Below are 25,676 nucleotides of genomic sequence, written 5' to 3' on the forward strand. Positions count from 1 at the left end.
GACCACATTTTTTCAGAATGCTCCACCATGACCTGTCCATCTTGGGTGGCCCTCAACAGCATGGCTCATAGTTTCACTGAGTTAGACAAGGTGGCTGTGTGGCACTGGAGTAACTTTGAGGAGATACCCCACATCCAAGGGCAAAGGAGAAGCCCCAGCAAGACAGTAGGAGGGGCAAAATAGCATTTAGAATCAAACCCCATACCCACCAGAGGCACTCAGAGGGCTCAAACAAACCATGTGTGCACCAGGACCCAGAGACCCTACAGAGACTGAGACAGAACTGTGTTTGAGTGTCTCCTGCAGAGGTATGGGTCAGCATTGGATTGCAGGGGCAGGGACTCTGGGTGCAGTAAACCTTGGTATATCATAAGCCCTCTTGGAAGAGGTCACCAAATACCCTACCATAGAGCCACCAGAACTTACACAGGACTGGAAAACAGACTCTTGGGGGGCACAAATAAAATCTTATGCACACCAGGACCCAGGAGAAAGGAGCAGTGACCCCACAAGAGACTGACCCAGACTTGCCCGTGAGTGTCCAGGAGTCTCCAGTGGAGGTGTGGGTCGGTGGTGGCTTGCTGCAGGGTTGGGTGCACTGAGTGTAGCATGAGACCTTTCAACAGAGGTCACCATTATCTTTATTACTTCCACCATAGATTGGCCTCAGGTCAAATAACAGGGAGGGAATATAGCCCCGCCCATTGACAGAAAATTAAGGATTTACTGAGCATGGTCCCGCCCATCAGAACAAGACCCAGTTTCCCTCTCAGTCAGTCTCTCCCATCAGGAAGCTTCCATAAGCCTCTTATTCTTCTCCATCAGAGGGTAATGGGATTAGTGACCTAAAGACCCAGGAGAACTGCCTCGCCACTATCTATCTATTTTTCTTGTTTATTCGCTAAGTTGTGGCCAACTTTCTGCAACGCCATGGACACTAACCTCCAAGGCTCCTCTGTCCGTGGGATTTCCCAGGCAAGAATACTGGAGTGAGTTGCCATTTCCTTCTCCCAGGGAACTTCCCTACCCAGGGATCAAACCAGCGTCTCCTGTGTCTCCTGCATTGCAGGAGGACTCTTTACCACTGAGCCACCAGGGAAGCCCATACAATAAGATAATGCAGATGAAAAGTTTAGCATACAGCCTGATATACACAATGTCAGATATTTATTGTTAGTACAGAGGAGAGTAAATGTTCATTAGTCCACTTATTCATTCAAAGTGATATTTACTGGATGCATCCTGGCTTCCAGCCACTATGCTAGGCAGGTAGATCCTGCTGTACAAGATCATATTAGCTATGCACTTCTGTCAGAAGAGGAATGAAATAATGAGGATGGCGTATTTGAACTTTGCTTGGCTGAGGCAGAAATGAGAAGAGACTGTTGAACACGGTTTATATATCTAGCCTGGGGGCAGGGTGGGTACGTCCTTGAGTTTGCCATGCCCTTGACTACCTACTTCTTTGTCTTCACTTGAGCTCCACTCCTGGCCAAATTTCTTGTTGTTGTTGTTCAGTTGCTAGGTCATGTCTGACTCTTTGCGACCCCATAGACTGCAGCACGCCAGGCTTCCCTGTCCTTCACTATTTCCCTGAGTTTGCTCAAACTCATATCCACTGAATCAGTGATGCCATCCAACCATCTCATCCTCTGTTGTCCCCTTCTCCTCCTGCCTTCAATCTTTCCCAGCAGCAGGGTCTTATCCAATGAGTTGGGTCTTCACATCATGTGGCCAAAGTAAGGTCACTTGACTTCACACTCCAAGACGTCTGGCTCTAGGTGAGTGACCATACCATCATGGTTATTTGGATCATTAAGACCTTTCTTGTATAATTCTTTTGTGTATTCTTGCCACATCTTCTTAATCTCTTATGCTTCTGTTAGGTCCTTACCATTTCTGTCCTTTATTGTGCTCATCTTTGCACTAAATGTTCCCTTGGTATCTTTAATTTTCTTGAAGAGATCTCTAGTCTTTCCTCCATTTTGTTCCTCTATTTCTTTACATTGTTCACTTAAGAAGGCTTTCTTATCTCTCCTTGCTATTCTTTGGAACTCTGCATTCAAACGGGTGTATCTATCCTTTTCTCCTTTGCTTTTGGCTTCTCTTCTTTTCTCAGCTATTTGTAAGGCCTCCTCAGACAGCCATTCTGCCTTGTTGCATTTCTTTTTCTTGGGAATGATTTTGACCACCACCTCCTATAGGATGTTATGAACCTCCATCCACTGTTGTTGATCACTCACTCAGTAATGTCTGACTCTTTGCGACCCCATGGACTGCAGCATGCCAGGCTTCCCTGTCCTTCACTATCTCCCAGAGCTTGCTCAAACTCATGTTTATTGAGTTGTTGATGCCATCCAACCATCTCATCCTCTGTCATCCCCTTTTGCTCCTGACCTCAATCTTTCCCAGCATCAGGGTCTTTTTTAATGAGTCAGCCCTTCACATCAGGTGGCCAAAGAATTGAAGCTTCAGCTCAGCATCAGTTCTTTCAATGAATATTCAGGACTGATTTCCTTCAGGATTGACTGGTTGGATCTCCTTGCAGTCCAAGGGACTCTCAAGAGTCCTCTCCAACACCACAGTTCAAAAGCATCAATTCTTCAGTGCTCAGCCTTCTTTATGGTCCAACTCTCATATCCATACATGACTACTGGAAAAATCATGGCTTTGACTATATAGACCTTTGTTGGCAAAATAATGTCTCTACTTTTTAATGTGCTGTCTAGGTTTGTCATAGTTTTTCTTCCAAGGAGCAACTGCCTTTTAATTTCATGGCTATAGTCACCATCTGCAGTGATTTTGGAGCCCAAGAAAACAAAGTCTGTCACTGTTTCCATTGTTTCCCCATCTATTTGACATGAAGTGATGGGATCAGATGCCATGATCTTAGTTTTTTGAATGTTGAGTTTTAAGCCAGGTTTTTCATTCTCCTGTTTTACCTTCATCAAGAGACTCTTTAGTTCCTCTTCATTTTCTGCCATAAGGGTGATGTCATCTGCATATCTGACATTATAGATATTTCTCCGAGCAATCTTGATTCCAGCTTCTGCTTCATCCAGCACGGCATTTCTCATGATGTACTCTGCACGTAAGTTAAATAAGCAGGGTGACAATATACTCCCTTGACATATTCTTTTCCGAATTTGAACAGGTCTGTTGTCCCATGTCCAGTTCTGACTTGCTTCTTGACCTGCATACAGGTTTTGCAGGAGGCAGATAAGGTGGTCTGGAATTCCCATCTCTTGAATTTTCTACAGTGGGTTGTGATCCACACAGTCAAAGGCTTTAGCATAGTCAATGAAGCAGAAGTAGATGTTTTTCTGGAATTCTCTTGCTTTTTCTATGATGCAGCAGATGTTGGCAATTTGATTTCTGGTTCCTCTGCCTTTTCTAAATCCAGCTTGAATATCTGGAAGTTCTCAGTTCACGTACTATTGAAGCCTGGCTTGGAGAATTTTGAGCATTACTTTGCTACCGTATGAAATGAGTGCAATTGTGCGGTAGTTTGAACATCCTTTGGCATTGCCCTTCTTAGGAACTGGAATGAAAACTGACCTTTTTCAGTCCTGTGGCCACTGTTGAGTTTTCCAAATTTGCTGGCATATTGAGTGTAGCACTTTCACAGCATCATCTTTGAGGATTTGAAACAGCTCAGCTGGAATTCCATCACCTCCACTAGCTTTGTTCGTAGCAATGCTTGACTTTGCTTGACTTCGCGCTCCAGGATGACAGGCTCTAGGTGAGTGATCACACCATAGTGGTTATCTGGGTCGTTAAGATCTTTTTTTGCATAGTTCTTCTGTTCTTGAATCTATTTGTCACTTCCACTGTTAATTACAAGGGATTTGATGTAGGTCATACCTGAATGGTCTAGTGGTTTTCCCTACTTTCTTCAATTTAAGTCTGAATTTGGCAATAAGAAGCTCATGATCTGAGCCACAGTCTGCTCCCAGTCTTGTTTTTGCTGACTGTATAGAGTTCTCCATATTTGACTTCAAAGACTATAATCAGTCTGATTTCAGTATTGACCATCTGGTGATGTCCATGTGTAGATTCCCTTTTTGTGTTGTTGGAAGTGGGTGTTTGCTATGACCAGTGTTCTCTTGGGAAAAGTCTGTTAGCCTTTGCCCTGCTTCATTTTGTACTCCAAGGCCAAACTTACCCGTTACCCCAGGAATTTCTTGACTTTCTACTTTTGCATTCCAGTGCCCTATAATGAAAAGGACACCTCTTTTGGGTGTTAGTTTTAGAAGGTCTTGTAGTTCTTCATAGAACTGTTGGACTTCAGCTTCTTCAGCATCAGTGGTTGGGGCATAGCCTTGGATTACTGTGATATTGAATAGTTTGCTTTGGAAAAGAACAGAGATCATCCTGTCATTTTTGAGATTGCACTCAAGTACTGCATTTCAGATTCTTTTGTTGAGTATGAGGGCTACTCCATTCCTTCTAAGTGATTCTTGCCCACAGTAGTAGATACAGTGGTCATCTGAGTTAAATTCGCCCATTCCGTCTATTTTAGTTCACTGATTCCTAAAATGTAGGTATTCACTTGTGCCATTTCCTGTTGACCACATCCAATTTACCTTAATTCATGGACCTAACATTCCAGGTTCCTATGCAATATTGTTCTTTACAGCATCAGAATATACTTTCACCACCAGTGAAAGTGAAAGTCTCTCCGTCATGTCTGACTCTTTGCGACCCCATGGACTGTACAGTCCATGGAATTCTCCAGGCTAGAGTATTGGAGTGGGTAGCCTTTCCCTTCTCCAGGGGATCTTCCGAACCCAGGGGTGGAACCCAGGTGTCCTGCACTACAGGCAGATTCTTTACCAACTGAGCTATCAGGGAAGCCCTTCACCACCAGACAAATCCACAACTGGGTGTCCTTTCCACTTTGGCTCAGCCTCTTCTTTCTTTTTGGATCTGTTTCTCCACTCTTTCCCATTACCACACTGGGTACCTACTGACCTGGTGGGCTCATCTTTCAGTTTCATTATCTTTTTGCTTTTTCATACTGTTCATGGGGTTCTCAAGGCAAGAATTCTGAAGTGGTTTGCCATTCCCTTCCAATGGACCACGTTTTGTCAGAACTCTCCACCATGTCCCATCTGTCTTGGGTGACCCTGCACAGTGTGACTCACACTCACAGCTTCACTGAGTTACACAAGGCTGTGATCCATGTGATCATTTTGATTAGTTTTCCTTGATTGTGGTTTTCACTCTGGAGGTCATTCGATTGTAGCTCTTGCTTCTTCTGTCTGCCCTCTGATAAATGAGAATAAGAGGCTAATGCAAGCTTCCTGATGGGAGAGATTGGCTGGGGAAAACTGGATCTTGCTCTGGTAGACAAGGCCATTCTCAGTAAATCTTTAATCCAACTTTCTGCTGATGGGTGGGGTGGCACTGTGCTCCCTCACTGTAGTCTGTCCTGAGGTGGCCCAGAACTTGAGCATGCAGTCTCTGTGTGCTTAGTCGCTCAGTTGTGTCCAACTCTCTTTGACCCCATGGCCAGGCTCCTCTGTCCATGGGTATTATGCAGGCAAGAATATTGGAGTGGGTTACTATGCCCTACTCCAGGGGATCTTCCCAACCCAGGGATTGAACCCAGGTCTCCCACATTGCATGCAGTCTCTATGGTAGGGCTAATGACGACCTCCTCCAAGAGGACTTAGGCCATGCCTCTTAGGCCTTCTGTGCTTCTGGCCCTGTGGCAGGCCATTGTTGACCCACACTTCTGCAGGAGACCCTCCAACACTCAAAATCTCTTGTGGGGGTCACTGCTCCTTTCTCCTGTTTCCTGGTGCACACCAGGTTTTGCTTGTGCACTCCAAGCGTCTCTGGAGGGTATGAGGTTTGATTTTAACATGATTGCTCCCATTCTGGAGAAGGCAATGGCAACCCACTCCAGTGTTCTTGCCTGGAGAATCCCAGGGACGGTGGAGCCTGGTGGGCTGCCGTCTGTGGGGTCGCACAGAGTTGGACACGACTGAAGTGACTTAGCAGCAGCAACAGCTCCCCTTCTAATGTCACGTTACAGCTTTTCCTTTGTCCTTGGATGTGGGGTATCTTTTTTTTTTTTGCCTTGGGTCACTGTTAAACCTGTGGGAGAATGTTTACCAATTATACACTCAAGGGTCACGTGATTGTGTTTTGACTCATCTTTTCTCAGGAGGCAAGATGCTGTTAACTCTGCAAATGAGAGCCCAGAGAGCCCTGGATTACAATAGTGAGGCTCACAATCTGAGAAGCTGTCTGAGAAGTGGTTAAGCAAAGCTGTGCTGTGGAGGGAGAGATGAATTAGTGGTAAAGAAACATAGTTGGAGTTATCCATCCTCGGTTCAAATATTATGCAGCTTTTTAACTATGGAACTGTGGCCAAGGAAATTAACTTCTCTGAGTTGAAGTATAATGGCGGTTACAAGGCCTACCACACATAATCACTGTGAGGGTTGAGGGTTAAATGCATGAAACGCCTGGTACATAGTAAGTGTTGGCTATCACTTAGCAGTTATTATTATATGAGTCTGCTTGATTAAGGATTAGGTGATTCACACATGGATTCCCTTAAAAACATTTCTCTTTCTGGCCAAGCCAAGTAGATTTGCTTTGTTTTTATTAATAAATCACCTTCTTCAATAACACTTTGGAAACATTTCCTATATAAGATGTCTTGAAAACAGCAGAAACATGCCCTTGCATGGCTGGTCCCCTGTGACCACATTAAGCCTAATGTTTTACTTACCTCGGAAGCATGATCCATGCAGTACTCGGATGGTTTGTCTAACAGGATGAGGCTCTGTTCATGGAACACCCAAATCTATTCAGAGGAAGACTGTCATTATCCGAGCTCACAGCTATGGGAACATTCAGTGATGGAGCTGGAAAACAATTCTGCAAAGCAAGCATAAATAGGTCACTCACCATCGAGGTCAGAGGTGCTCTTGGAGTAGAAGAAGACACACCATTTAAAGCAGACCTTGAACTTCCCTGGTGGTCCAGTGACTAAGATTCTGTGCTCCCAGTACAGGGGGCCCAGGTTCAATCCCTGGTCAGGGAACTAGATTCTGCATGCCGCAGCTAAATATCCCACATGTTGCCACGAAAATTAACGATTCTGTTGCCACAGTTAAGACCCGGTTCAGCCAAATACATAAATAAATATTAAAAGATAAAGCAGACCTGCAAGATAACATATAGATGTCAAGGAAAGCAAGAAGAGGAAAGTTTATAACCAAATAAAATACTGGTGTTCTGACTTACTCATCTCGTTCAACAGAATTAGAGTGTGAAGTAATGCAAAGTACACAGACCAGGGAATTGGGACACTTGGATTTTAGCTCTGATAGTAACTTCCTGAGGGACTTTGGCTAGTCCCTTAATTCTCTCTCGCACTCAGTGTCTCCATTTGCCAAAGGAGGGGGTTGGATTAACCAGATATTTGATCTCTTCTCTGACATTCTGCAATCCTCTCACAAGCCTTCTCCCAGTTAAACTTCCAAACTTTTCTGAAAAACCACAGTAGCATTCTTATTCTCTAGCTTTCTCCTCCATTTCCTTTCCGCCAAATCCCTTTGTTTTTCTAAACAAAGTTGAGGACTAGGAGGAATGGGGTGTGGGTAGGAGGTAGTAGTGTGACACTACAATTTCTTATTTTTCAGTCTTAAAGCAAAAGTCATCAATTTCTAAAGTGTCCCTAATTTTGACTTAAAAAAAAAATAGAAAAATATTTTGCTAATCAGTTTTTATTGCTCAATCCCTCCCTAGCTTTTGATCGCCTTTGTTAAACTTCTCATTGTTCTGAAGCCAGAATGAATATAAGAGCTATAATTAATAGAATGCTTATGTTTTTTAGTTAACCTGTATGTCCAAATTCCTTTTGGTGTAGTGTGTTACAGGGCAAATGATGCTTCTTTCATTAGTTATGGTTTGTTTTGGATTAGGATTTTTTCAAGAAGTATATGAAATTTGGAGCATTACTCTGTGCACATAATAACCAATTCCTCAAAATATACTTAAAAAGTAAAATATTAAAACTTAAAAAGCTTTTTATCCTATATGGTAATAGCATTATTTGTACTGACAATTTTGAGCTGAATTTTTCTACTCTGAGATTTTCCATTCTGTCAGTACCCTTTCAAAATAAGATCTCTGAGAATTATTACTAGCCTAGTGGTGATTTGACTCTACTTATTAAAAGAGAAAAAGTGGCAGTGCTCAGGGAGCTAAGGGAAAGAAATACTTGCTGTGTAGTTTTATGTAAATCATTTAATTTTACGTAAATCACTGACTTTAATTTTCTTATAAATGAAGATAGTACTATTATCTGCATTACTTGTCTCGCAGATCTTTTGTGAGGATTACTTGAAAATGTATACCTTGGCATAATACTGAAATGATAGCTCATGAGGTACAGCTGCAGAAGTATTAATAAAATGGAATCATGCTTATGAAGGTAGGCATATGCATTATGTTACATTCCTTCAAAAGTGTAAAGTACCATAAAAGTATAAGAAGTTATTGTTACGCGAGGATTAGTATTTCCCACTTCTCCCAGCAAATTTCCCCTTCTGTTCCATTTCCTTGACCACACTCTTCGGCTTGTGACATCTCTTTTATCCTCTTGTACAGTTATTCATATATCCTTGCATTTTTTGGTTTCTCAACTTTTTCTGGTGCACGCCTATTTCAGTAACAATGTATGGATATCTGTATGGATCTATCTATACATCTTTTTTTTCTTTCTGTCTAGTGCATAGTTGGTGTGTATGTACAAGGGGAGAGGGGTGGTTGGGAGCAGATTAAAAACAAGTTTGGCACAGGTTAGCGGGTGATTGCATAGTTTGGATGATATATAAAGAGAATTTAGGAAATATGCAAAAGCAGAAGAGACATGTTTGGCTGTTAATTGGTTGTGGGTGGTAAAGGAATGAAGTATGAAGTGCTTCAAAATACATCCTAGGTATTTTGTCAGGGTGACTAAGCTAGGAAAAACAAATGGTTAATGTTTTATTTTCTGTGGGCTGGAGTGAGGGATGAAGGTGGTTATTGATAGCATTAGTACTGCTTAGTGTGGATTCTTTTACATCCATTTTATATAACACCAATTCTAGATATTTTGACTTTTTTCTCCAGTGAACTTTGTATTTAAGGAATGATTTTTCTTTTCGATCCTCTTATTAGCCTGTTCAGGCTGCTATTACAGAATACAACAGGCTGAGTGGTTTAAAAATAATACAATTTTCACAGTTCTTGAAGTTAGGAAGTTCAAGATCAAGGTGCCAGTTGATTCAGTCTAGTGAGGCCCTACTTCCTGGTTCATAGATGTCAGTCTTCTTGCTGTATCTTCACATGGCAGAAGGGGTGAGGGAACTCTCTGGGTTCTCTTTCATAGGGGTACTAATCCCATCCATGAGGGCTCTACTTAATTACCTAATGATCTAGTTACCTCCCAAAGGCCCCACTTCCTAATACTCTGACAGTAGAGGTTAGAATTTCAACATTTGCATGTTGACGTCTGACAGAAAACAACAAAATTCTGTAAAGCAATTCTCCTTCAATTAAATAAAAAGAATTTCAACATTTGAATCTGAGGGTTACACAATGTCCATAGAAGTTGTTTAAGAGCAATTCACACACAGTTTTTCAGACATATGCAGCGAAGCATTTAATAAACATGTGACCACAAATAATCTCATTATCCTCAGGTTTATGTTTGCAAACTATCTCAACAGTATTTTCTTTTTCATAAATTTTAAAAAATGTCCTGTTCTCTTAAGAGAATTGGCTTGTCAACGAGTGGCTAAATTTTACTAAAAGTCCTTGAATTATAAAAATCTCACTTTCAAAAAGTCTTGGCACACCAGAAATAGTTCAATGATTAAAAGAGATGAAGTTAACAGCTAACCTACAATTAAAGGGAAAAAAAAGCAAGTACTACGTCGTTTTGTTCTTTATTTCCTTAACTTAGTATGTAATTAAGAAGTGACTCCTGAATTAACTAAGAGCCAATCAGGCACAGAAGGGAGTAAAAGAACGAGTTAACGAAATGCATACTGAGCTCCCATTCTGCCATCTTATGATGCAGTTCTGTTTCCCCTCCTCTCACTTGCAAATTACTGAAGTGTGTTTTGCCTCAGAGAGCTGGTGCCAGGTGCGGCTGATGTGTAGCAGAACTAGGGTGCAGGGTCTCCTATTTTCCCCTCCTGAACGGATGGTTACTTATGAGGCTGCTCAGTGTGGACTGGAGGCCTGGGAAGCGCCGGGTAGCCATTCGGTCGGCTCCGGCGCCGATGCTTCCCACCCGGACGACGGAGCCTTACGGTCCTCAAGGCAAAAGAAAGAGACTCAGAGGAAGCAGAGAGACGGTCAAAGATGTACCCGTGCTCAGCAACTCCTGCCTCCCTTTTCTTTCTCTAACAACTCTTTCCTCTGGTGCTGGCCGCTGAGGCAAGCCACAAAGCAGCTTCTCCGCCGCTCCGCCCGCTGTCAGGTGCCCTGGCGGCCTGCGGCCAGGGGGTCACGAGTTTGCGACGCGCCCCCGAAGCTCCAGCTCCGGGAGGCGGGAGGAGCAGAACCAGCAGCAGCAACAACAGCAGCAGCATCGGCGGCGGCGCTGTGGCGCGCCTGCGCACAGCCCAATCACGCGCGGTGCAGCGCGGCGCGGGGGCGGGTCGGCGCCCGGGGGGGCTGTCATTCGCAGCGCTGGTCGCCGCCCTCAGCTGCGCCGGTCGGTTCCGGCTCCTCCCTCTCCTGTGCCTGGGTCCCACCATGGTGCTGGAGTCGGTGGTCGCGGACCTGCTGAACCGCTTCCTGGGGGACTATGTGGAGAACCTGAACAAGTCCCAGCTGAAGCTGGGGATCTGGGGCGGTAAGCGAGAGGGCGCGGCCGCGGGTTGCTGGGGGTTGCAGACGCTGGCCATGGGGCCCCAGCCGCAGGCTGCTCCCCTCCCGGCTCCAGCCCCGGCCGAGTTCCTTTTGCCGTCTGAGGCTCCGCCTCCGGGGAGGGCACTCGGTGGGGCCCCCTCCCTGGGCCGCAGGTGCAGGGCGTGGGGAGGCCTGTGCCCGCCTCCACCGCCACGGGGTCCTGGGTGCTCGCAGGGTCTGGAGAGGGGCGGTTGGATCAAGCCCGTCCCGCGGAGATTCCCAGCTTTCGTGTCCCTGAGTCCGAAGTCCCTGCCCGGTCACATCTGCCCACCTGGGGGGACCTCTGCCTGCCCTCGGCCTGGCCCCTTCGACTCCACAGAACCCTTCCTGTTCTCACTCCAGGTGGAGCGAGGCTGGCTGCGTGGTCACACACGCCCAAGTGGCATCAAGGAAGGAGAAACAGGAAATTGTGTTTCTCAGTTATCTTTTCTGGCAGTTGATAGCTGTCAGGAACTGGCTTTTCCCTAAAGGGTTTGGGAAACGATTGGCAAGTAGGGGAAGATCATTAGGAAAGGCTCTTCGGTAGAAATTCTTAACTTATAATACTCTCAGCTACTGAGAAAGTGACTACTTCCCTTAGGATTGATTTTCCTCTTAAGAAGAGGAGTTTCAGTTTTGTTTTGGAGCAACAGAGAGAAATTCAAGCCACGAGCTACATCATCATTAATTAGGTGACTCCGGGAGTTGGTGATGGATAGGGAGGCCTGGTGCGCTGCGGTTCCATGGGGTCGCAAAGAGTCGGACACGACTGAGCGACTGAACTGAACTGGTTGCACACTGAAGAATTGACACCAACGCTTCTATCCTAGAGGCTGTGTATAGAAGTAGACCGTAGTGTGCTTCTCCATCTTCAGAAAGCTTATTTGCACCATTTACCTGAAAAGCTCTGGGGACACTGGGGATACTTCCTCACTCTACAGAAGAGTTTTGGGAATTTTGTCAGCTTTGAAGGGAAATCTGTAGTAGTACTCAAATGGATGTTCGGTTCATGGCCACTGTAAGAACATTTCCAGTGTAGTTAGTGCAAAATAAATTGTGCTAGATGTATAAAGTACACAGCAAGTTTTGAAAATACTCAATAGGAGAAAGTGTAATATCTCAGCAGTTTTTTATATTGATCATGTGGTAAAATAATATTTGAATATATTGGGTTAAATAAAATATACCATTAGAATTTATTCCATTTCTTTTTGAGCTTCCATGGTGGCTCAGATGGTAAAGAGTTGGCCTATGATGTGGGAGACCCAGGTTTCATCCCTGGGTGGGAAAGATCCCTTGGAGAAAGGAATGGCTATCCACTCCAGTATTCTTGCCTGGAGAACCCCGTGGACAGAGGAGCCTTGCAGGCTACAGCCCATAGAGTCACACAGAGTCAGACACAACTGAAGTGACTTGGTACTTGTGCGTTATGCCCATGGCCAGCATCAACTTTATAACAGGCCCTGAGCAAATAAACCCATTTCTTTTAGGAAATGCCTCTGATGGAAGTCCATTCAGGTTTATCAGACCACAGCTAAACTCGTATAAAGTTTTGCTGCCTTTTGTTTTTGTGATAAGCATAAAGAAAGCAATAAGTTATGAGCTTTTACAGCTATTGCTTAAATATTTTGTTTATAATACTAATTCTCTCATTAAAATAGGCAAAACTGTGAGCTGGTGATTTCTGTTCTTTGAATAAATTTATCTTACACTTTTTATAGTAAAACAAATGAGATTATTAAGTTATTATTAAGAAAACAGCTGATATTTATGAGATCTTTAACATTGACAAGCTTTATAAAGAATTTAAAATTTTATATAATAATTACTTGAAAACTGGTTTAGCAGATAAGATTTATGAGTCACAGAGTTTGACCTTTTAGTTTTTTTCTTAAATTTTCATATGTTGAGAAAGGGAAGAATTCCATCTGCAAACATTTCGCACAGCTGATCTACTATTCTTTCCAAACAAGGGATAAATTGATACTTCTTTGACTAATCTATGGCAATGGTTTTCAAGCAGGAATGACTTTGCTTCCAAGAGAACATTTGCATATCTGAGACACTTTTGATTGTCCTGCTGTGGGGAGATGTGTGCTTTTGGTATTTCCTGGGTGAACCCCTAAAGACTGTTATGTTCTAAATGCTCAGGACAGCTCCCCACAGCAAAAAGTTGTTGTTGTTTAGTCACTAAGTCATATCCGACACTTTGTGACCCCCATGGACTGTAGTACTCAGCCCAAAATGTTGGTTGAGAAACCCTAGTCTAAGGGGAATATTGAAATTGTATTTTGCATTTATAGTAGACCTTCTGGTGCTGAATAGGTTGTAGTAGAAAATTAAAAGGTACTTAGAGGAATTATATGCTTCATGAAATTTTTAACTTAAGAAAGAAACAGAAGTTTTAAGAAGTGACTTGGTAGCATGTCAGTAAAAATGCATAATCTTTGCTTGGATGGTATCAGGAAGGAGTTTTAGAAATCAAAATGGTGTGTTGATATAATTTGAAAAATTTTCTGTGCAAATATTCATACATATACAGGCATTCCCAATGAAATCCACAAGAAACAAAAAATTAGAGTGAGAAAGATGGGGAGAATTATTGGAAGGCCTAGAATCTGAAAGTTTATTGTGAATATTGCCTTAAATTGCAACACACACACACATAAAGGCTTTGTCATCTCCGTTTTTATTCTTATAAAGATTTTTTTTAAATGCCCAGCAGTTCCTCTGTAATTTTAAAAGTGATTTACACATAATGATTTTTAAAAAATTCTTGCTGTGGTGGAGAAATGAAAACTTATTTACTAGCTGTGGGATATAGGAGAAACATTTAAATTCTTTAAGCCTTAGTTTACTTATCTCCCTTTTAAAATGCGGAAATAACACTATTTGTAAGGTAAATCATGTGAAAAGTTTTTGTGATTCTAATTGGTAAATTGTTAATACTGATAGTAATGGTGATGATACACAAACCTAGTTGAATGATGGAAACCAGCCTGCTTGTTTTATTTTATACGAATACCTTGAGAAATATTGAGAGTTTGGTTCCAGACCACTGCAATAAAGTGAATATCAAAATAAAGCAAATCACATGAACTTTCTGGTTTTCTAGTGCTTATTAACGTTAATTTGGAACATACCTTAGTAGTCTTTCAAGTGTACAATAGCATTATGTCAAAAAATGTACATACTTAATTTAAAATACTTTATTGCTAAAAAATGCTACCCATTATCTGAGCCTTTAGTGAGTCATGATCTTTTTTGCAGTAGGTACATCAAAAATCACTGATCACTATAGCAAATATAATAATAATGAAAAATTTGATAGATTGCAAGAATTACCAAAATGTGACACAGAGACATGAAGTGAGTAAATACTGTTGGAAAAATGGCACCAGTAGGCTTGCTTGACAGGGTTGCCACAGACCTTCAATGTGTAAAAAATTTGTAAAAAAACAGTATCTGTGAAGCTCAGTAAAGTGAAGTGCAGTAAAATGAGCTATGCCTATATTTTCATAAGTATGACCTTTAAGGTTTTCACATTCTTCAGTGTAATAATTTTGTGTAGAGAGCTAATACCACATTTCCAAAGATTGTTCTTAAAAGAAAAAAAACTATTTCCATTTGAGTTTACACTTAGAGAACTTATACCACCTGCCAGGTATTTTGTAAGTCCGATTTTCAAAGGTTCAGAAAAGTGCCTGGTGGGCATGTTGCTGCCTATGTAGGTGGGAAGGTTTGTCTAGGTTTTGTTACCCATAAACTGGTACCAGGAGATAAGTTGCACAGCCTTTAGCTATTTGAGGCATGTCCAGAATTTAATTGTTTTAAGAGTAACATATTTGAAAAGGTATGTTGAAACACCAGATCTTTTGCAATTTGGTTTAGGCGAGATTGTGGCAATGTAGAACCTTTTTCAGTTTGATTTTTCAAGGTGACTTGCCATGAAAAGTCATCAGAAAATCTCCATTCAGAATTCTGCTGCTCTTGCTTCCATTTGATAGGTAGAATATACACAGAGGCTGTGAAGAGTTGGATGTAGGAGATGGCTGTGGTGACCTGCTGGCCACCAGTAGGAGTAGGAGCCAGGTGGAGTACCCTCAGAGTTTTAACTCTGATTACTCTATTGTCCTTCACTCTGCCCTTGACACTTTCCTGTCAGCTGCCAGATGTTCTGAGCTGAGCAGCATAAGGGAGGAGGAAACATGGGATCTAATTACATGTCCAGTACTGCCTGGTTCACTGGTTTTTAGCAAGTCACTGCCCAGTGACTACTAGCTTTGTATCTGTAAATGAGAAGGCAAGGCAAGGTCGTTTCTTCCGGCTTTGAACTTTAGTGACTTGAACAAGGCCAGATCCATGTGTACTCATTCATTAAGTACTCCCACTTGCCCTGCATTCATGGAGAGAAATGATAGTCAAATCATGTTTACCTTTTTGTTCTTCACTCACTACTGGTGAGCAGATTCACAGTCATGAAGTATGACAGGAAGAATGAAGTTCCAGCCTCATGCTGATATTTGCAAATCCAAATCTATATATTACATTGTCTTAACAGGTAGCTGAAAGGCAGCTTGAAAAAACAGGCCTCTTTGCTTCTTTCTAACCTTAATCCATAAAACATAGCAATATTTAAGCATTTCTAAACCTGTTGAGGAATTTTATTTCTCTCCTCCCAGCCAACACTTAGCCTAGTGAAAGCCACACTTCTCATTAGCTTGTCCTGTCACATGTAAACAAAAAAGTTCAATATCGTAACATACTTAGGTATTTAAATATCATTATTTAAAACAATGCTTTAAAATTTTATTAAAAACAACTTTCCACAAATTTGAATAGTATGATAAATTAAAACCACCCCTTTCTACAAATAGAGCTGGAAGTTGGTACTTGGGTAACCATTCTGCAAAGGGGCTCTGCCACACTACTTACTCTTACGAGAGCCCTGAAATGTATTTGAAAAGGAGAAAGTTCAGTGGTGACGTGGCAGCTTTCCAGCTTTCTTTGCTGAGACTTCCTGTTTCCATAGGGAAATGGAAGAGTGAGAGTCAGTTGTTTCTTCTCCTTCCCCCAGCTTCCCCTCCCAAGACAAAGTTACTGTGAACTCCTATTAAAAGGACTCTAGATGAGATAATTTGGGTTAAATAGCTGGATTCAACTGAAATGAGTTGATATAATATTTTATTAAGTATTTTTACTAAAGCAATAGTTATCAAAATAATTTGACTTATTTTAGAAATGTTCATTCATTTACTTTAGCTTAGGGCTTCCCTGGTGGCTCAGATGGTAAAGAATCTACCTGCAATGCAGAAGACCCAAGTTTGATCCCTGGGTTGGGAAGATCTCCTCGAGAAGGGAATGGCTACCCATTCCAGTATTCCTGCCTGGAGAATTCCATGGATAGAGGAGCCATGTGATCGTAAAGAGTTGGACACGAATGAGTGACTAACACTTTCGCTTACTTTAGCTCACGTCCTTGGGAAATGAATGTGTTTGAATATTTATATATACTTTCAAATAAATAATGAGTTTATGTTACAGATAAGCAAAGGAAATCTTAAATAAAAAGTGCATAGCACCACATATTCTTTTTTCACCATTTTATAATATGCAAAGCTAGTTCCCTGGATGAGGGCATTTTTGTTTATTGGTTGATTTTTTGTTTTTAATCCCAGTTTTGTATTTGTCTGTGTGTTTTATATCAAGAACATTGACCAGGGAGTCGGGAGACATAGATTCTATTCTAAGCACTACTGCTGTTGCTGTTTAGTTACTAAGTCATGTGACTCTTTGCCACCCCTTGGACTGTAGCCTGCCAGGCTCCTCTGTCCATGGTATTTCCCAGGCAAGAATATTGGAGTGGGTTGCCATTTCCTTTTCAGGGGATCTTCCTGACCCAGGGATCGAACCTGCAGTTCCTGCTTGGCAGGCATCGCCTGCATTGGTGGGCAGGTTATTTACCTCTGAGCCACCTGGGAAGCTGCTGCTGCTGCTAAGTCGCTTTAGTCGTGTCCGACTCTGTGCGACCCCATAGTGGCAGCCCACTAGGCTCTCCCGTCCCTGGGGTTCTCCAGGCAAGAACACTGGAGTGGGTTGCCATTTCCTTCTCCAATGCATGAAAGTGAAAATTGAAAGTGAAGTCACTCAGTTGTGTCCGACTCTTTGCGACCCCATGGACTGCAGCCTCCCGGGCTCCTCTGTCCATGGGATTTTCCAGGCAAGAGTACTGGAGTGGGGTGCCATTGCCTTCTCCGCCTGGGAAGCTACTACATATTAATTGTATAACCTTGCATAAACCACCCAGTCTCTTTAAAAGATTTCCTCATGTATAAAGTGAAAGCAGATTAGGTTTTAAGGTCTTCATGATCCTAAAACGTTCTAAATCATAACTTATGAGTTTCTTTTGTTTTTAGAAAAATGTAGATTTTTAAAAAGTACTAAAATGACCCTTTGCAATGCTATCTCCTGCTTCTGCGTTTCCCACGGAGACACATTTCTTTTTCTTAACATAAAGCTTGACTTTCCTTTCCTTTCTGGTTATATCTTTGCTAGTAATACTGATTTTAGTTACCCTTTTTGGTTTTGGGTTTCTAAAGAAATTCTTTTAAAAAGCAAAAACCAAAAATGGCTCACCAGCTATCCAGACCTCTCAGTGCGGGGTCCAGTTCTTACATGGCTTTTTTTTTTTTCCCCAAGGAGGACAGAATTATCAGATTCTCTAAGCTATCTGTGCTCTTTGGAAGATCGTGTAATGTTTTTAATACAGCCTGGGGCATCAGGAGATTTGAGCCCTGGCTGCACCACTTACTATGTTCACATAGTGTTCTTAGGCCAATCATTTAACCTCTAAACCCTGATTTGTTTTTACATCCTGCCTCCTTTTACACCCAGGAGGCTGTGAGGATCAAGTAATGTAGTAGATCTGAGAGTGTTTTCTATCAATAACATAGAAAGATTTATGTTCTTAATGTAGTCATTTCTATTTCAGTACAAATGGCAACCCACTCCAGTGTTCTTGCCTGGGAAATCCCATGGACCGAGGAGCCTGGTGGGCTACAGTCCATGGGGTTGCAAAGGTTGGACACAACTGCGCGACTAAAACACACACAGGCATTCTAATTAACTGAGTCAGTGTTTTCTGAGTGCCTTCTATGAGGAGAATCAATGAGTTTGAAGTTAGGTGGGGGATTTATATACCTGAGTGTTAAGTGCCATAAGAATAGTGTAGTGAAACTTCTGTGAAAATTCAGATTATTTCAGACTGGAGGTATTTAGCATCAGCAATGAATTTCTTACATTTATTCTGTAGGCCATTATGTGTTTTAAAAGCTATTCTTGGACTGAGGCAGACTTGCTCCACATTATATCAGTGGCATTTGATTTTTATTCACAAATGTACCAACTTTGTTATTTTGTATAATTTAGCAGTCTTTTCTTTTTCTTTTGAAATTTTTCTGAGCTGGCTCCAACTCTGCCTCCTTGGTTTCATTTGCTAATTTAATGGATTTACTTTCATTTCCCTCCTCTGGTTCATTCATAAAGATTAAATTAAATTTTGATTGAGGATTTACTCTTTTAAGATGCTTCTTTAAAATATCCTTCAAGATTAGCTTTGAAAGTTTATATGTGACACTCTGGTCACATACATTTGTTTCTTCATGATTTACTTTCATTTCTTTCATCATATAGTGCATTGAGAGGCCTGGGTAGCTTGTGGGCCATCATTTACTTTCATCATATAGGATCAAAATCAGAAACCTTGTCTTCTGAAGCCAGACTAACTTTTGCTGTCATCCTTCAGACTTGGCAGTCCATCATAGAAGGCAATCACTTCACAGAGCCTCTTTTCTTCTTTCTCACCTTGGTCTCCTTAGAAATTTGTGGGCTTAGACACACTTGATTGTGGGATTGGCTTTAGTGCCTTCCTCGCTGGCAGAGTTAAGTTTATCCATCTCCAATTATTAGTCTTTCTTTCCTCCCTTTTTTTTGGGGGGGGGGTTGTTAAAGATTAGACACAAATATTTATCCTTCCTCTAGGTTTTCAGGAACTTCCTATGACCTCTGTGCTCTTAGCCCTGGGTGATCTGATTATAGCTATTAAAGTTCCTTGCATGTATATAGAATTATATTATCTTGAATAGAGATGGAAAACTAAATCTTAACTTTTGCCTCAGCAGTCAGTTAAGTACAAAGAGGCTGATATTCTGTATCTGCAGAAAAGCATGCATTTTAGTGGGAGAGTACACTAAGAGCACAGTGCCTTACTTAGATAAGGCACTCATCTACCGGTTGAATAAATGAATGCACTTTCACCCTGGTGTTAATCAGAAATACGCTGCTGTTCCTCCCCTTTTCTTTGTGTTAGGAGTAGTGACTCCTCCTTCAGTGCAAATAATTTATAGAATATATCATTCTTATTATCACTGTTATGGTTACTATTTGTTAGATAACATTTACATTTTTTCCAGAGAGGAAATATGCATTTGATTGCTAGACTCTTAAGTAGTAGAAATAGATCTTTTTTTTTAATGTTTCTGTAGATAGTAAATAGTAAATATAGGAGGAATTTAGATAAAACATATTAAGGTCATATTGACATTGACATTAGAGTTTACCTTGTTTCCCCATTTCATATTATAATTTAATAATATTAACATAAAAGTAATATCTGTTTATTGAAAAAACTAGAAAATACTGAGGAACATGAATTAATAAATCCTTAATTCTGCCTCCCAGAAATAAACACTATTACCTTTCTCTCATATGCCTTTCTAAATGTACTTGTTTAGCTCTGTTAGCCATGTTGGTAGCTTTACTATTTCACATCTTAAATAGCATCTATCACTTCATTAAAGAACCACAGTGCCACTGTGGTAGAAAGTGTGCTTTTTATGAGAGCACTTATATTTTTACATATGTTAGTGCTTTAACAATTGTTAGAAAATGCTTCATATCTACTGCAGGTTACTTGAGAACATTCCTGGTGACCCTTGACCCTCTAGTTGAAAATCAAGGGGAAGAACAAGCAAAATTCATGAGCAAGTTTACAAGCCTCCCTAGAGGTGTTGCTGCTGCTGCTAAGTCACTTCGGTCGTGTCCAACTCTGTGCGACCCCATAGACAGCAGCCCACCAGGCTCCCCCGTCCCTGGGATTCTCCAGGCAAGAACACTGGAGTGGGTTGCCATTTCCTTCTCCAATGCATGAAAGTGAAAAGTGAAAGTGGAGTCGCTCAGTCGTGTCCGACTTTGTGCGACCCCATGGTGTTAGGTCTTGTTAAACTGGTGTGTATGGCTTCACATGTGCACTGGCTTCTGTGCGCATTACTTCTTTTGACTCACATAGAATTCCCAATTGTAATTTTTTGTAATTCGTCATCTGACAGAATTAAGTCCAGGAATGTTCTCCCACTTTATGTAATTTTTATTCATATAATACTTTTTTTAAAGATTTTTTTTTCTTAATTCTCAAAATACATGTCAGTTTTCCATGACTACTATATTATTCATATGTTTGGTCAGTGATGACATCTTGTCAGTTCTAGCCCCAGAATAACTTTTTCATCTGTCTCTTTGACCCTGAAGTTATTGCCTACTTCAGGTTTTAATTTTTCTTCAGTATATTGTAGAAATTTTCCTCCTGTTATTATGCTGTAGTATTTTCTTCCCATTTGCGAGGCTTCTACCTCCTACTTTCCTTTTCTTGCAGCTTTTAAGTTTTATTATAGGAAATTTACAATATGCATATATAAAGAAGATGAACTTTATTATATGGTAATAACAGCTGTGATTATTATGGTGTCTAGTGTTAGAGTTGTTTGTTATCTATGTATATGTGCATATATGTAATTTTAATATATAGATCAAGCTGGGCATTCCTTACCATTGTTTTAAACCTCACTGCTTTATGAGTGTGTTTCCCATGTCTGTCTATATTTTGTTGCTCTGTTATAGGTTATTATGATGTTTGCTGTCTTTTTGGACTTGGAGTTCTTTAGGTCTTCCCCCCCCCCCCCCCCCCCCCCATCAGTCCTTTCTGCTTTGTAACCAATATTGCTGTATCTTTAGGTAAATTATTTGGACAGATCCATTTCTTAGAACAATAGAATAATGGTTCTAGCTCAGATTTTGTCATCCTCGTTGTACATATTTCATCTCTCTCTTGTAACCAGTCTGAACTTTTCAGTCCGAAGACTCTTGGTTAGCCTAACTCCTGTCAACCTTTCTGGCTTTATCTCCCATCCTCACATCCACCTGCAAAAAACCACATGTGCATTCTAAAATACATTGTACTCCGAGATGTCTGTTGCCTTCTTTTCTTGGTGGTGGTGGTTTAGTTTTAAGTCGTGTCTGTCTGACTCATGCGGCCTGGTGGACTGTAGCCCACCAGGCTTCTCTGTCCATGGTATTTCCCAGGCAAGTATACTGGAATGGATTGCTCTTTCCTACTCTGGGGGATCTTCCTGACCCAGGAATCAAACCTGTGTCTCCTGCATTGGCAGGCAGATTCTTTACTGCGGAGCCACCAGGGAAGCCCTTTGCTCTCTTTTCTTATCCACCCAATAAATATTCCTTCAGTCTTCTAGCTTGAACTTTTGTGTGAAGTTCTTAGTCTCCCTTGGCAGAACTAGGTGGTTCCTCCCTTGCGTCTTATGTACTATTCTGTTGGCATGTCAATAGAGTATTAACCAAATTTTAGAAATTTGCTTTCCTCAACCAGCAGGCTTGTTCTCTCTCTTTCCAGTACATGACTTGGAGTAAGTGCTTAATAAATGTTTGCTTGAATAAATCTGAGATCTGGGGAAAAGCGAATCTCTTAACAGTGGCATAATAGAGGAATATACTTTTTAGAATACCACCAGAAAGAAACTGCTTGATTGAGAAATGTTTTGAGAGAGCATAGGAAGCATAGTATTTTTTGAAAAAGCAAAACAAAAACAGAAATGTGTCATGAGTGATTAAGAAAATGCATGATTGAATAATTTATACTTGTATTTCATGTTGGAACTTGCATTTTAGTAATCTTTAGAGAATTTACATGAAATGAAAACTTTTTTTGGTTTATATTTTTATGTAAACAATATTTACTTATTCTGTATGAACATATAGGTGCAGTGTTTAAAATTTGAGTCATGCAATAGTGTCATTATGGCTTTTGTTTTTATAACTTAATATCTGAATAAACTTTTAAAAAGTTGGACTAATGAGAGAATAGTAGAAGCATAAACAATTACTGGGGAATAGGATCTTTGAAGTTTTAAAAGACCAGCACTGTATTCTTATAGAAATTATTCACTGACCCTATGATTAAGGAAAAGATTCTGGGTTACAGGATAATTGATCTGTTCTAATAGTAACCTCTTTATTTCCTTCTTTTAAGATTTTGGCTTCATCATTCAAAATGATGGATATATAGATATTTTCAGTTCTAGAGTTCTTTAGTCTGAAAGGCATCAGTTTCTTTCTCATTGTCTATTTAAATGTTAGCCAGTTTAAATATTTTATGATTTCTTTTGCATTGGGCTCACCTAAAGTATGCCATAACTAATACTTCTTGTGTATATAGAACAACTCTTTTGTGCCTTAGCTTCTTAAATTCTTGAAGTTTGCTTTGCTTACTTCTTAGCATTCAGCATAGTGTTGGTGCTGCATTAAGATGGGGTATACTAATACTAATTGGTGTATTAACTTTATAATTTTTGTCTTTTTTTTTTAAAGGTAATGTGGCCTTGGATAATCTACAGATCAAAGAAAATGCTCTGGTAAGTTTTTTTTTTTTTTTTTTTAATATAAACTATGTTGAAAGTAAAAATGTTAGTTGCTCAGTCCTGTCTGACTCTTTGCAACACCATGAACTGTAGCCCACCAGGCTCTTCTGTCCATGGAATTCTCCAGGCCAGGATACTGGAATGGGTAGCCATTCCCTTCTCCAGGGGATCTTCCCAAACCAGGGATTGAACCCGGAATCTCCTGTATTCCAGGCAGATTCTTTACTATGTTGACTACCCAGTTAATTTGATAAGCTCTTTGAAACCCTGGTTGCTGGGTACTTGGTACCAGGTACCAGATGAAGTGATTATTTGTTTAATGATTTATTCTAGGAAAATCTGAGATTGAAGATTTAGAAAAAGAATTTTTTTCCTTATGATGGAAATAGTATCTTTTGGAAAATGAAATGTTCTTTAACTATAAACTCTTTTTCTATCATCCTTGTTTATATTTTGCTTCTCTTATGAATTCTTTCTTAAAAGTCAATTGTAAGTTAATAAAAACATTTTTTCACCTATGAAACATATCCTTTATGAGTTGCTCAGATGTAAAAATTTTATTTTTCCTTAGAGATGATCGTGTATTTAAATAATTACTACAGAGATGATTTGGGGGCACTTAATAGTTTAAGATGTTGTTTAATTTTTTTTTTCTTTCTTCTGAAGAGTGAATTGGATGTTCCTTTTAAAGTCAAGGCTGGCCAAATTGGTAAGTACTTCACTCTTCATTTGAATTATTCTTCATCCTTTTAGTTTTTTATTTTTCCTGTTGTTTAATCTCAGACATCTTTCTTAGCTTGAACAAAATGTGATAGGTTTTTGGCTTATGTTGATTAGAGCTTTCGGAGTTCTGAGCCTAATGTATACTGTACCTAGTATATGTATGGAAGTTTTTGAGCAAAGTGTAGAAAATTACCTTTTAAATTAGAAGGATATTTGAACTGCAGTGATATTTTTCAGGCTTTGGTTCCACCACAGAAAAGTATCTTCATTTTCAAAGTTGATATGCAGATTTTTTTTTAAAATTTCAAAGCAGTATAATTTGCAGACTCTAGTAAAGAGAATTTGTTGTTGTTCAGTTGCTGAAAGTGAAAAGTGAAAGTGAACGGTCAGTCGTGTCCTACTCTTTGTGACCTGTGGACTGTAGCCTACCAGGCTCCTCTGTCCATGGGATTCTCCAGGCAAGAATACTGGAGTGGGTTGCCATTTCCTTCTCCAGGGGATCTTCCCGACCCAGGAATCAAACCCAGGTCTCCGGTATTGGTGGCAGACACTTTAACCTCTGAGCCACCAGGGAAGCCTTACTCAGAACTCAGTTGCTGAGTTGTGTCCAATTCTTTGCAACCCCATGGACTGCAGGACCCCAAACTTCCCTTGCTTCATTATCTGTTAGAGTGTGCTCAGATTCATGGCTGTTGAGTTGGTGATGCTGTCTAACCATCTCATCCTCTGCCGCCCTCTTCTCCTTTTGCCTTCAATTTTTCCCAGGATCAGGGTCTTTTCTAACAAGTCGGCTCTTTGCATCAGGTGGCCAAAGTATCGGAGCTTCAGCTTCAGCATCAGTCCTTTCAGTGAATAGTCAGGGTTGATTTTCTTTAGGATTGACTAAAGAGAATTTAAGTATAGCTAATTTCCCTTATGTTTTATTCAGCCATTTCACTTGATATATTGTGCAGCAATGTGGTATAAAAGATATGTTCTGTTAAGTTGAAAGTCTGTGTAGCTAAACTCTCACACTAAGATCATCCATAACTAAGCATACATCTTTGTTGGAGAAATTTTTCAATAGGAATTTTAATATTGCTGCTGCTGCTAAGTCGCTTCAGTCATGTCTGACTCTGTGCGACCCGGTAGATGGCAGCCCAACAGGCTCCCCCGTCCCTGGTATTCTCCAGGCAAGAACGCTGGAGTGGGTTGCCATTTCCTTCTCCAATTCATTAAAGTGAAAAGTGAAAGTGAAGTCGCTGAGTCGTGTCCGACTCTTAGTGACCCCATGGACTGCAGCCTACAAGGCTCCTCCGTCCATGGGATTTTCCAGGCAAGAATACTGGAGTGGGGTGCCATTGCCTTCTCCATTTAATATAGCAGGTCTTTTCAACTCTCCATGCTGCCTGGTTTTTACTTTTTAAAAGCTATAAATTACAACCCTAGATGAGTTACTCTTACTTTAGAATTTTCACTTATGCCACCAATCCTTCCTTTCATCCCTGTCACCCTGCTACTTCACCACATCGCTTTCCTTCTTCATTCATTATTTTGTATTCAGGGAAGGCTTTGTCTTTTACTGTCGTAGCATCTTTTTAGTAATTACTTGAATACTTCTGTGAATCTGCATTACTTCATAAATATGTGTTCCTTTTATATAAGTTAAAACATTTTAATGTAAATTCTTTTTTTTTTTCCTCTTGAAACAGGAGATACTCCTTTAGATTGAAAATATTGCTAGGGCAAAAAATTATATTTTTTGTTTGTCTATTACACAGAGCCTTGTTTAGCAGTGTTGTGGATGTATTGTAGCCCTGCATGCTTAATTGAAATCCTCCAGTGAAGTTATAGTTATTAACTCAATCTTTTACCTTTAAGATACATAGCTGTGGGAGAAGCAAGGGTAACTATGGTATCTTTGTCCTCAAAGATACTAGGGAGATCTATAATTAGGACAAAATATTGCAGCTTCATATCCAGGTTAATGGGTGAGTTATATTTGCCTAAATAACTTATATGTTATTCATTGTATTATTACAAGAAAATTTATATTTTGGAAGAGGTTTTCTATGGTTCTGAATTTATTTTCTTTGCTTTTAAAGTATTATAAGAATTTAATGGCTTTCTTCCAGGTTACTCACTGAGTTAGGAGAGACACTTTGCATGTAAGGATGCAAAGCATATTTTCTTTATACTTATCTCTGTTTTGAGGTTTATCAGGCACTTACATTACTGTTAGCTTAAAATTAACAGTTTTTAAATTACTGTTAGCTTAAATATTATACCTAACCTGTC

General features: G+C 40.4%; 1 protein-coding gene across 2 annotated transcripts in view; it reads left to right on the forward strand.

The window, feature by feature from the left end:
- The first annotated feature begins 10,701 nt into the window (after nt 1-10,701).
- The window catches only part of VPS13C (vacuolar protein sorting 13 homolog C), a 181,339-nt gene continuing 166,364 nt past the window's right edge, over nt 10,702-25,676 (forward strand). For both annotated transcript variants that reach the window (XM_003586568.6, XM_002690847.6), the window contains exons 1-3: nt 10,702-10,873; nt 22,627-22,670; nt 23,343-23,385. In XM_003586568.6, coding sequence (XP_003586616.2) covers nt 10,774-10,873; nt 22,627-22,670; nt 23,343-23,385 — 187 coding nt within the window. In that variant the 5' untranslated portion in view covers nt 10,702-10,773. The remainder of the gene's footprint in view (nt 10,874-22,626; nt 22,671-23,342; nt 23,386-25,676) is intronic.

This window comes from Bos taurus, chromosome 10 (assembly GCF_002263795.3).
Source record: "Bos taurus isolate L1 Dominette 01449 registration number 42190680 breed Hereford chromosome 10, ARS-UCD2.0, whole genome shotgun sequence".
Taxonomy (NCBI): Eukaryota; Metazoa; Chordata; class Mammalia; order Artiodactyla; family Bovidae; genus Bos; species Bos taurus.